Below are 12,042 nucleotides of genomic sequence, written 5' to 3'. Positions count from 1 at the left end.
CGAGTGGCAGGACGATAATATAATATAGTGTATCAGGATCATCGAGTACTCGGATTGGCCGGCGTGTCCCCCGTAGATATAGGAAATATACGTGTAGGGGGGTCCCTATTTTCGTGCACCGTGAGCCACTGCTCGCGCAGCGAAGCTGTAACAGCGTGTATCCCCTCGAGGGAAGAGATCTTCATCATCGTCCCTCTCTCTCTCTCTTGCTCTTCTCGAGTGCCGAGGGCTCATCCATTTGAGAGGATCATTGTCGAGGATCCGCGATTAAGATCGACGACCCTTTGCACGATCCGCGTTACCCGCCACGGATACCCATTTATCCGTTTCTTTTTTTTATTCGTTCCGTCCCTTACGGTGCTTGAAGCGCTAGAAACTGTTTAGGAAAACTGTTGCTCGAGGACCATCGAAGAAACGTTCGATTTAACCCTTTGCCGTACTTTAACGAGCTAGATGGAGATTTATAATAATGTGCAGTTGTGTACGAATGTCCAGCCGTTTCTTTAAGTAAAAATCAAACTTTATTCTCTCGTCACCAATATTTAAATGTTAGAGTAGATGTAACCACACAATAAATATAAAATTCCTTTTTCATCTAAGAAATTAGTGTAAAGAAAATGGTACGGTAAGGGGTTACTTAGAAGCTTACGAATTTATTTCGCTTTAAACGATTACGTGTGGATCACACTAATTTTTTGACAGTAAATCTAATTTTTCGTTTCAAAGACATATGTATTACTTGTTTCTATATTTATAAGATATATATATATTATATAAGCTGTGAATAGGTTATACTAATAGTAGTGTTGTCGAGGCTATGTCGAGCTATATTAATGCTATTAATATAATGATTATTATATTAATTGAAGATAGATTATATTTATATTCTTTATACAAGCTTCTTGTAAAAGCGACGCGAATCGCTTTCTATTGTTTCCAGAATATTAAAATTATAACAATCATTATATTAACTAAAGATACATTATATTAATACATTTCTCTATCCTAGCTTCCATTGTACTAAAAATCGTCTGCATTAACTTACGACTCAGGGATTAGGTTCACAGATATTCATGTTAAAAGCGATGCGAATCCCTTTTCTATTATATTCACAATATTAAAAATGAGCAATTAAATCACAAATAACGCGACATCTGATTTTTTAAATAAACGATTTAGTTCCTTTCTAAAAAAGGCTCCGGACTAAAAATATAGTTTGTAACAAATCTAGAATTGAAAAATTAATTTCCACCGCACGAACGGATCGTGATGAATTTGTTTTACTATTATATACGATTATTAGTAATTACAGATAATATAGCGAGTTTTAGTGAAATGAGAAATGACTAGAGTCGAGTAAAAATAACTCGGCATGAAACGTGTAAAGAACTTCAACAAACCGGAAACAATACGTAAATGGTCTTCGAACACCATAAACCGTTTTACCGATATAAAATAATCGTTCCCCTAATTTTTGCCATAAATCTACAAAATCCGCGCGATGGCTGTTTATTGCGACAACACATTATTCTTGTAAGACCGCTTTGAAAAATGGCTCGCTCTGCCTGGAGGAGAAATTGGGCCAATATTTGGCCATATTCCGTTCGAAAATCCATCGCAAGGCGTCGTTGTGTAAGAAAGTTCTTCGCAGACAACGAACCCGGAGAAATATGGGCCAATATTGGCGGGGCTTCGGTCCAGATGGGACAATAGGGTTCGATGACAGGCCAAATATTTTTCGAAATCACAATGTCGAGTAGTAAACGTTTTATATGAACGACCTCGAGTGCATAAGGGTGGCGAAGGCGAGAGTTTGGGGCAGGTAAGGGTCTCCCTTCGAATGTTCCGGCGCGTCGAACCGGCAGAGGACCAAATATTCGAGACGAATATTACGGAAACGCTCGTTTTTACGGTCAACGCTCGCCGTTGCCGAGTTTATTGCTATTACCTATGCCCCGCCAATTAGACCTGTCGGTCCTCGAGACTCCTCAAGGTTCTCCCGGCTCTTACCTCGAGCTCTAAACTCAAATAATAAAATTGAAAATTACGGAGGTGTCGTCGTGTAAACCCCGGCGGTGGTCGGTGACTAACTCGTTTCGAAAACGTTGCGAACAGTTTACAAGTACCCTAATTCCCGGCGGACGTAGATTTTTATGGAGAAGGCCGTGAAATTTTCCAGCGGCTCGGCAATTTTCCACGTTCTCGAAGAATTACGGTGACAATTGAGTCTTTTCGACTGTCTCTTGGATTGTAAACAAAAGTGAACGATTTTAGGAGATTTTTCGTGCCTGGCGGTAATTTTTTATGGATCGTCGTCGATTGGCGACTGTAAAATCGAGCCGCGTGAATCCTCGTCCCAAACTTTCCGTTTACGAGCCGAGGGACGACTGGAAAAAGTATACTGCGCCGTAGCTTTTTCATAATTGGACGAGGTTGTTAAAATTATGTCCAAACGCTAAAATCACCAATTTATTAGACGATGAATAAAAGGAATTCTGCTAAAATTACTTGAAACAACCATCGCGATTTACTCCTCGCACTATAATAATAACGAGTCAGACTGCTGATAAAGATTCCATGTAAGTTCTGCTAAATATGAATATTATTAATTTATAGAAATTGCATTTTTCTGTAATCAAAGTCTAGAAACAGAAGTGAATAGATAAGTGAATAAATAGATCATATAAAATAGAAATAACGATGATCAGAAAATATGTTTACAATCTAATGAAAATAGCATCGAGTGAATAGGGTTAAATTGTATTAAACTGTATTAAATTGTATTAAATTGTATTAAATTGTATTAAATTGTATTAAATTGTATTAAATTGTATTAAATTATATTAAATCATATTATATTAAATTGTACTACGTTACATTGCATTACACCATGCTATATCAAATCATACATTATCCTACTACATGTACAATTTCAATTATAGAGTATAAACGCATTATACCAAATTATATTCTATAAACGTCGATCAGCAAATACATTATAAATCGTAGATTTCTGGGAAAGCTGGCAAAGGCTGGGTGTAAAAGACTAGGCTGTTAAAGAAAGCATAATACCTGGATTTTTATGACCAAGCATCATAAATCCCATAAAATCCTTACTTTTTTAGTTTCCCTTTAATTCGATCGAGCTTTCTAAAATTCGATCGAGCTTTCTAAAATTCAATCGAGCTTTTAAAATTCGATCGAGCTTTCCAAAATTCGATCGAGCTTTCCAAAATTCGATTCGACTAATTCTTAAAGCCTAAAAAACGCCGTAGCGATACTTCGGCGAAGGGAACGCGTCGCCATGAACGCATAGCACGGCGAAACGAATAAATTCTCGCGAACGTTCGACGCGGCGCGTCGCGACGGCCGCCGTGGAGAAAAAAAAGCACCGTCGACGGGACGCCCGCCCCTGTTCGTCACGGATTGGTCCAGCGACCTCGCCAATCCCAGCCTCCGACAGGAAATCTCGTCGATGGGGATCCCTCGGAGCTCCGGTGCACGCGCGCATTTCTTGCTCGTTTCTTTATGGAAACCCCTCTCTCTCCCGCTACCCCCGACGACCGGCCGGCTAAAATTCGAGCCCGGAACGCGTGAAACGACCGTGTAAATCTTCCATCGCCGTGTGCGCTTGTTCAACAATCTCCGCGACCTTTTGTAAATTCCTTTTTCTAAAGTTCAATTCCTGTAAATTCCTTTTTCTAAAGTTCCTTTTTTCTAAACTTCAGCCCTCGGAAATATAGAATCTGCTCCTCGAAATTTCTATTCGTTAATTCTTAATCAACCCCTCGCACTACGACGCCTTTTACGCAGCGTTAATTATCACTAACTCGTCTTTAATATTTTCCTTAATAGAACCGGACAATTTGTATTTCCTTTTATTTCCCTTTATTTACCTTTGTTTCTACACTTTGAGGACAGAAGAATTATTTGTATCTCCATGTAAAATCGAAATTATCAATATTATAATTTATATTAATATTATTTTAAACTTATTACACTAATAATATTCTTATTTAGTACAGCTTGCATGAAATCTTCACCACGAGTCTGACTGGTTATTATAGTGCAAAGGGTTAATTTTTAAGGGTCGCAACATCACCGTTCACGTTTAAGGAGCACGCGACTCGATTTTTGAAGCTTCCTTTCGAAACGAATAATCTTTTACGAACGCTGCCGCATGGAAAAAGAAGCTCAAAGGAGTCCGATTAAACTGATACGATTAGAAAGGAATAATTAATATTGTCATGGCTCAGTTATCCGCGATCGTGCACCCGTGCCGGGCGAAACGCAGCCGAAACACGAGCCGGCGCGGCAAACAAGCGGCAGATCGATACGGTCGCTAAAGCGTTGCTAAAGAAACTCGGCGATGGTGTCGTCGAACCACGGACAGCGAGCATTCAGGGTTTTCTCGACGAACTTCGCGATCATGTCCTGCCAAAGGAGGAGTTCTTCCGCCCCGAACGATTGGGAGCGTACAGCATACAAACGGCACCGTCTGAAAGTAAGTAGAGATACCGCGGTCGACGTCCGCGAATCTTGTGCCAAAAAGTTTTGGCGAAAATTGTTCGCAACAAGTGCGAAAGAAATTTTAGTCGAGAAGAAAATAGCTTTGACCTTTCGCCATTTTATTCGCAGCGCGTGGATTTGTTTTTATTTCGCGTTTTATTTCTCGTTTTCCTTTTCGTTTTCTTTTCAAGTTCAGTTCTCGATTAACGTGAATTTTCTGTCAGGTGAAGAAAGCTACCTGCGCGATAGACGTGCATCCACCGGCAGGCAGGCCGCACGTGGTCCTGAACGCGAAGGGGTTGCAATTGGAGCGGGAGAAGCAGGATCGGATACTGCGCGAGAATTTCATCCTTTTGAAGAAGCTACGCGACATTATGCACAGAAAGCGCCCGACGGAGGAGAGCCAGCGATTGAAGTGGGAGCAGACCAGATGCATCAGGACTCGTTGATGTGCGAAATGCAGGCCGTTCGATCGCTCGAGAGAGAAACTGTTCTCAGGATACAGCGCGAATCAATAAAAAATAAAAAGAAACTAGCTACTTTGTAACAGGTTGCCGTAATTTATACGCCGATTTTTACGATTCTCCGTTTTATAATTGTCACAGATCAAACAACGAAAGGAATGTATGCCACAATCGTCAAATGACCAGTTTTAAATACACAAACCGGCAAATAACAATTCCTTGTTTTATTCGCCAGTTTTACATACTTATGGCAATCTGAGTGTAGGATCAATGCACGGAATCATTGCGAACATTTTGGGATCTGGAGCGGCAGATTTGAGCTACTGGTTCAAGAGTTAGTTAATTTCTAGAAAACAACCCTTTAACAATTACTTTTGATGAGAATACTTGTACAAAAAATAACACAGAATTTATAAATTTTTAGGGTAAAAAGATAGTCCAAGGGTATAGAAATATTCAGTGGATTCTCCTACAGATATATCACGCGAAAGAAGTTTATTTATAACAATAATAATAATTCTTTTTGCTATTTCTGTAAGATGCACCGTGAATTGAAAATTAAAAATGGCGCCATTTGTGGCCGTCAGCGCCTCTCGTGGCGAAATGGAGAAGCTCCTTTCGGGGTCCGAACAGCGCCAATTAGTGCAGTGTCAAAATGCTCAAACTGGTAGCCAAAGTTGGCTGTTGGTAATTTTGGGTAAGAGCTTCACAATTTCGCCGCAAGGGGCATTATCATCGCTGGTGTAATTATACCATGTCGGTATCATTTGACAACCAGTTTCATCGATTCGCCGTAAGCTAATTGGCGCTGTACGGACACTAAACGGAACTTTATTCAGTTATCGATGTTTCTACGAATTTATTATACGAATTTATTTATTATATAATAAATATTTTTAATTCTTCAGGACTCAAATCCCAATTGGAATACTACAGTTTATTTAAAAGAAACAATGGTTGGATTTTATTGGATTACTTGACATTAATATTGGAAATGTATTGTGTAGGAATTTTTGGACTTTCCAGGATTTGAAAGAATACTGTAAGCTCGAACATTATGGTAGGTTTATTTAGGCTTTTACAAAAATTCAACTATCTGGTCGAAAAATCAATAACTGCGGATCGATATTACTAGGAGAGGAATCGCCGAGTTCTAAGAGGTTACTTCAGATCAATTTCAGAAAGTATTCCATTAAGAATTTTTAGGCTATCGACAACTCAAATTAAATCTGATAGAATGCAGGTAATGTCATACGTATACTGCGTTTTCATCACAACAGTACAGTAATACTTTAATATTTATAATAGTCAATTAAAAACCGTGGAATATTTTGTAAAATCTGAAAGTTCTGAACAATTTTTTTCTCTAGACGAATTTCAGCTTACAAACTTCGATTGCATCAACTATATGACACTGATATACACGGAATTTTTTCAGTCTATATTCAGCACTCAATGAATTGAATGACACGAGTTAAATGACGAGTTAAATGAATCGTAACTCGAACATTTACCCTGACGGCACATCTTCCAGCTAGCTCATAATTCGAGGGATGGTAGCACCGTGGATTCGCGAGCCGGGAGAGGGGGGGAAAGCTGAGGCTAATCCAGATCACGTACAATCTCGGGATCGGAGAGAGCATTAAGATAAATTAGGATAAAAGCCTCGAGTCTTTTAACGGAGTAAGCCTGGTCGAGTGGCTTTCAGGCGTCGATCGCTATCGGAGAGGGTCGAGAAGATAGAGTTGAAAGCGAAAGTTCCGCAGATGGACTGGTGGCGGGGGGGAGTTTTTGAGCGTAAACCGCGTAAAAGTAAACTTTCGATGAACTGCACGGTAAACATCGAACCGGAGTGTCGATATCCCGTGGCGGTCGCTATCTCCGTTCGCTGCGATCGATCCGACGCGACGGCAAGCGCGCGGGAAAGCAGTAGGCGAGAAAGAAAGATCGTAAATCGCAAGAGCCACGACCTAGGCGATCAAAAAGATCTTGGAATGATCTCTCGTTTCGAGACCAATGAATGCTATTGCTTCTTTCCCGACGCTCGAGCCGCGATCGAAGGGTAGCGATTTGTCGATGCGTGCTCGCGCCTCGTAAAGCGTTAACGCGCCGCGGATAATTGAATTGGCTGTTTACTAGGCGATTCGTACGCGCGATTTAGTGTCGCGCTTTTACGCATCGCGACACGCTCACGCGTCCAAGGCGCGCACTTTTGCGTTTCACGGCCTCCAGGATTTATTTTCTGCATCGGATGCGAGCAAGATCGATCGCACGGGCGCCGGGCCGCGCTCCCTTCGTCCGATTCGCGTCGCCGCTCCCGTTAGAAAAAATTGTGCGAGCGCCTCTTTTCCATTTTCCGGACGCTTCTTCGTCTTCGAGCAGTGGTCTTGAAAAACAGCTCGACGAAACGGCAGTCGAGGAATCGAATCGAGAATCTTTTTAACAAATTTTCGACGAAGCATCCAAACATTTTCCGGCGAAGAAACGGTGACCGAGTTGTCGGCGATCACCGCCGAAGTATGGCATTCCCAATTAGGTACAATTATTTGTTGCCGATAGCAAGATAGTGCGCCAAGATAGCGCGCCGCAAAAGCATCACCATCGCGTCGATGTGGGCCGATCGCTTAATGGGTTTCGGTGGCGCGTCGCCTTTTACATTTCGTCCTTCGTCCCCGCGTCCTGCGAGCCCACGGGGTTCGAGTTAGGCGGTATCACGTCGAAGCGCGTGCGTCCACGCGCCTCTTCACCCCTTCGCCATCGTTCCACCTCTATATATTCGTTGGAAAGAGACTAGGAGGACTTGTAGACGGAACGCAATTCTTCGCACGCGAACACCGATATATTCAACGCTATCCGAACTCTCGCCCTAGGACCCGCGATGACGACACTGGGTAACTGTGCTCTGCCGATCTTCCTCTGGTCGATCGCGACGGCCGCGGTAGCAGCCGGTCCCGTTCAGGTAAAATCCGCACGGACACCGAACGTGTCAGCTCCGATCGGTAAACGTGTTTCGCGAACCCTTGGCACATTGTACTATCAATTAAATAGTCGAAGCATGTTTGCATTTCGGGTCGAATCTTTTTCCATTGCATCCAACCCGTTCGTCGCTTTCTCTTGAACCTTCTCCATCATCTGTGTTCCCTCTTCGCCAGTTTTAACATAAATTCTAGTTTCTAAAACAACAGAGATCCGATTACATTGGGTCAATACATCATCCACCAGTGATTAAATTGATAATATTCTTACCATGCATTATTTCGTACATGTCTGCTTTTCTAAATTAATTTGATAATCGTAATAATGGAGAAGTAGCTAGAAAATAATGTAAAACATTTTAAAAAACGCCTTCTGCACCTTTTGGTAAAAATAGCGTTAACGCGGTTCGATTCGAGACAGCGGTACGCAACTTGTTGCGCCTCGGCGTGTCTTTTCCGATTTCGAAACGAAGATCCTACCACGCTTGGTAGCACCCTCGAAGGCTCCGACTCTATCCCTCGTGTCCGTATCCGCGCCGATCTCGACAAGTTATCGAACGCGCCGTTACGTTCCCATTTAGTTCGTTGGATCGCGTGTTGCCCGTCGCCTGTGCGACGCGTGTTGTGCTCTCGCGTGCTTGCGACAAGCTCACGCGGGGCGAGCTTTTAACGATTGTTGCTTACAGGCTGGACAGAACCTTATGCAACGGAACAGCCAGTACGGGCCGTCGGCGGCGGAGATTCTCGCCGCCTATCTCGAGGACCACGGTAAGTTTTCCGGTTTATCGTTTGATCGTCGAGCCGTGAAACTGTCTGTCATCCGTGCTTTGTGCTTCGTGTTTGTGCGCCGATCGTGTTTTGTCCCCCTTGCTTCCCGCGACCTTCGTCGGTCGTTCGACGTTACCTCGTATCTCGTGTCTGGTGGCGTCGTGTCGAGGGAGCTTCACGTTTCGTCCAGGTTTTTGGGATCGGAGAGGCCCACGGATCGTTGCGGTTACGCTCCTCGATCGTTTTAGGTACGACGGAGCGAAAGGTGATCAAAGATGAGCCGCAATCGAATCGGAATCGGGAATGGTTCGGTGCCCGCCGACTCTCGAACCAGACGGATCCGGCCACGGAAGTCGCGAGATTCGATCGGAATCTAGATCAAATCGGAGGCGGTAATCTGCTTCGCTCCATCGACGATCGGTTCGCACGAAATTTGGATCAGATTGGTGGCGGGAATCTGGTGCGCTCTGCGGACGATCGTTACTCTCGAAATCTCGACCAGATCGGAGGCGGGAATCTGGTGCGCTCCGTGGACGATCGGTATTTTCGGAATCTAGATCAGATCGGTGGCGGGAATCTGGTACGTTCCGTGGACGATCGGTACTTGCGAAATTTGGACCAGATCGGAGGCGGAAATCTGGTGCGCAGCTTGAGCGGACCACGCGACGACTTCCGACGTAACCTGGATCAAATCGGTGGCGGAAATCTGGTGCGGAACTTGGCACGCGCCGTTCACCAGCTCCAGTCCCGTGTAGCGGAGACCGACACGCGAGACGCGATCGACGCACCGACCGGTCAATAAGAACCGGCACGTTTAGTTTGTCGTCGCTTTTCGCTCGGTTGAAGAACGTGCGCGAGCATAGCCGACGATAGAAACCGTCTTTGTATCGAATTTCTTGCATTAGACAATAAAAATCGTACGTACGAACGATATCGACTGAAATGAAACTTCCTTTTCCCGTGTCGCGTTAAGCTGTCGATACTCGTCGAACATTCCGAACGATTCAGTATCGAATAGCTTAAAGCGTGTTCGGAAAACTGTTGTCCACCATCGTTGTTGCAGTCCTTCTTTTGAAAGAGGACTCCTCAAACATAGTCATTACTACTGCGCCAGGCTACCATGTAACTATATGGGTGATTCGGGTGCATCGTTTTTCGAACATGACTACGGTTTCGCTGCTCTTTGCGACCGACTCGCGCCACTCGCTTATTCGGCAGGTCTGCAACTCGAGTTCGTTTCGATTTCGTTCAAGATGCGCTGGTAGACGGTGACCCGTCCGACACAGTCGGCATTCGTGGTCGTTTGGATCGTCTCCGTGACTCCGGAGCGTTTGGGAGAACGTCGGATCTACCCCGCGGACTCTCCTTGCCTAGGTAAGCGAAAATCGCCGATGATCGAGCGAATTCTCATAAGAATTCCGGCGTGACCGGTTTGTTTGCAGCGGTTGGATCGATCCATCAGCGTCGCTCGTCAGACGGATCTATCTATCGCCGGACGAACGGTTCGCCAAACGGAACATAGACGAGATCGACAGGACACCGTTCGACGACTTCTTCAAGAGAACCACGGACAATCGTAGGAGGGATCGCGTCGGTTGGACCGGTCTCGGACGATCGGATCGTTATCCAGTGTTTCGCGGATCGAACCCTCTCGACCGCTGATCCTACGATGTCATAATCACTGTAGCAGCGACACTTCTGTCGCGGAAATAGACCAATTTGCAGACAAAACCAGCTGTAGTTTATTCTATTTATTTGCTTCCGATCTCGTTGAATCGCCGAGAAGACGGACTTCGGGCGTGGTGAGCATTCGTGGTCGGTCGTACGCGGGATCTCGAGGACCGCACGCGGAGAACTTCGATATAGGATTCCTGGTCGCGCTGGCTGCACCGGTCCTATCCATCCCGTCCTGCGAACGTTCTTGTTCTTCGCGTCTCTTGTTTTCAATCATCGCGATGATCCTTCTAATTTCCTCGTGCACATCGTCCGGCGTCTCTATCCTAACGCTCTCCATGTTCTTGTCCATCCGGACCAACTGTTCCCAAATCCAAATTAAGAAGCAAGCCGTCTACCAACAACCAAGGATCCTGTTACCTCTATCAAATTCGCCTCGACCTCTGAGAATCGTTGCAACGCCGCGGATACCTTCGAGCTCTCGGAAGTCAGTCGATCTGTGATTCGCAGTTCCTGTGCAACGTCCACTTTAATCTGTAAAATCATTGAGGCGAATCAGACTGGACAAAAGTGTTCGTGTTACGATACAGTGGAACCTTGATTATCTGAACTAATAAAAAAATAACAGAATGTTAACTATTACGTTATCACATAACTGTGCTATTTACACTTGAAACGCGTTCGGATCACATGTTCGGATATCAGAGGTTCTACTGTATCGTCTAGATTAGAGTCGCGTCTAGATCAGTGAGCGGTTAGGCTAGCAAACTCTGCAGGGAGACTCGTCCGTTCAAACAGGTGGCAAATATAGAACGCACCTCTTCCAACGCTCTGGCAACCTGATCGCGGATGTACTCGATATTTTCACGCGCCTGCTGAACCTACGAAACCGATGTATCTGTAACATTACTTGTGTCCAACGCGAATATGGTGTTCATTACGCTCGAAGAAACTTCTCTCATCTCCGCCATGATCTTACGTCGCTCCCTCACGGCCGCTAAAAACTAAATACCGTGAGTTATGTGGATCTGCTGTTCAGTACGTCGATCGCTCCTCGAGGCTTACTCGCCAGGAGATGTAGAACAGGGCCGGTAATGTCGCGACCATCGAGACCCCACCGTCGAAAATCTGGAACATCCTCGTTCGAATCAATTGAACCGTTTCATTCGACTCGGCGACTGGTTTTCCTCACTGCCAGACATTCTGCGCGGACAAGCGACATTCCCCGACACTTGCCTGAACGTTTCTCCGTGAAAACAACGGAGCGAACATCGAGAATCGCGGCGGTACATTTCTGAAAACACGCGAAATAAATGTTTTGCCACGAATCTTTAAAAAATTCGCGTTTCTTCGAATTCCGAGAACTTGGCACGGAAAGCATGGGCACATATAAAGTGAGCCAAGTTGCCGGAGTAAGTAATTAGCCGCATATTACATTATACATATATACATACATGGTTAAATTACCTATGCGTGCTCGTCAATCATGCTAGTCGTGGTGCGCGCATTTAGTTGCCAGAAGTTGTTTCGCGTATCCTATATACGAGCATTTAATTCGATTCCGAAATCCGTATCGAACCTTCCTACTTCGCTGTCTAAAAAATATCGTTCGTAGCTTCGAAATTCAAAAGGGAAGATTCGAAAATCTAGCG

At 44.5% G+C, this 12,042-nt stretch overlaps 3 protein-coding genes across 5 annotated transcripts; 2 read left to right on the top strand and 1 right to left on the bottom strand.

Moving 5' to 3' along the window:
• Nucleotides 1–4,429: 4,429 nt before the first annotated feature.
• LOC144475296 (uncharacterized protein CFAP97D2-like) lies at nt 4,430–4,958 on the top strand. The gene is made up of 2 exons (XM_078191052.1): nt 4,430–4,504; nt 4,734–4,958. Exons 1-2 carry the CDS (start codon nt 4,430–4,432, stop codon nt 4,956–4,958), a joined length of 300 nt encoding a protein of 99 aa, XP_078047178.1.
• A 2,804-nt stretch (nt 4,959–7,762) lies between these two features.
• On the top strand, nt 7,763–10,440 carry LOC144475072 (orcokinin peptides). 3 transcript variants are annotated; one of them, XM_078190629.1, is made up of 4 exons: nt 7,763–7,932; nt 8,635–8,716; nt 9,982–10,090; nt 10,159–10,440. In XM_078190629.1, exons 1-4 carry the CDS (start codon nt 7,852–7,854, stop codon nt 10,376–10,378), a joined length of 492 nt encoding a protein of 163 aa, XP_078046755.1. In that variant the 5' UTR covers nt 7,763–7,851; the 3' UTR covers nt 10,379–10,440. The 3 variants fall into 3 exon arrangements, with proteins under 3 accessions (XP_078046755.1, XP_078046754.1, XP_078046753.1); XM_078190628.1 differs by having other exon boundaries at nt 9,970–10,090; XM_078190627.1 differs by lacking the exons at nt 9,982–10,090; nt 10,159–10,440 and adding an exon at nt 8,965–9,963.
• On the bottom strand, nt 10,397–11,759 carry LOC144475073 (uncharacterized). Its single transcript, XM_078190630.1, has 5 exons — nt 11,456–11,759; nt 11,332–11,394; nt 11,209–11,271; nt 10,811–10,924; nt 10,397–10,751 (listed from the first exon to the last, which is right to left on the bottom strand). The coding sequence occupies exons 1-5, from the start codon at nt 11,525–11,527 to the stop codon at nt 10,464–10,466; spliced, it is 600 nt and encodes a 199-aa protein (XP_078046756.1). The 5' UTR covers nt 11,528–11,759; the 3' UTR covers nt 10,397–10,463.
• Between the last annotated feature and the right edge of the window lie 283 nt (nt 11,760–12,042).

This window comes from Augochlora pura, chromosome 9 (assembly GCF_028453695.1).
Source record: "Augochlora pura isolate Apur16 chromosome 9, APUR_v2.2.1, whole genome shotgun sequence".
Classification (NCBI taxonomy): domain Eukaryota; kingdom Metazoa; phylum Arthropoda; class Insecta; order Hymenoptera; family Halictidae; genus Augochlora; species Augochlora pura.
Note: the sequence above shows the minus strand (reverse complement) of the source record. Positions and strands in the feature narration are given on the sequence as shown.

Coding starts and splice junctions, on each gene's coding strand:
- LOC144475296 (XM_078191052.1), top strand. CDS start 4,430: ATGTCCTGCCAAAGGAGGAGTTCTTCCGCCCCGAACGATTGGGAGCGT. Junction 4,505..4,733: donor ACAAACGGCACCGTCTGAAA/GTAAGTAGAGAT, acceptor ATTTTCTGTCAG/GTGAAGAAAGCTACCTGCGC.
- LOC144475072 (XM_078190627.1), top strand. CDS start 7,852: ATGACGACACTGGGTAACTGTGCTCTGCCGATCTTCCTCTGGTCGATC. Junction 7,933..8,634: donor TAGCAGCCGGTCCCGTTCAG/GTAAAATCCGCA, acceptor TGTTGCTTACAG/GCTGGACAGAACCTTATGCA. Junction 8,717..8,964: donor CGCCTATCTCGAGGACCACG/GTAAGTTTTCCG, acceptor CGATCGTTTTAG/GTACGACGGAGCGAAAGGTG.
- LOC144475073 (XM_078190630.1), bottom strand. CDS start 11,527: ATGTTCCAGATTTTCGACGGTGGGGTCTCGATGGTCGCGACATTACCG. Junction 11,395..11,455: donor TGTTCTACATCTCCTGGCGA/GTAAGCCTCGAG, acceptor CACGGTATTTAG/TTTTTAGCGGCCGTGAGGGA. Junction 10,925..11,208: donor TTGCCAGAGCGTTGGAAGAG/GTGCGTTCTATA, acceptor ATGATTTTACAG/ATTAAAGTGGACGTTGCACA.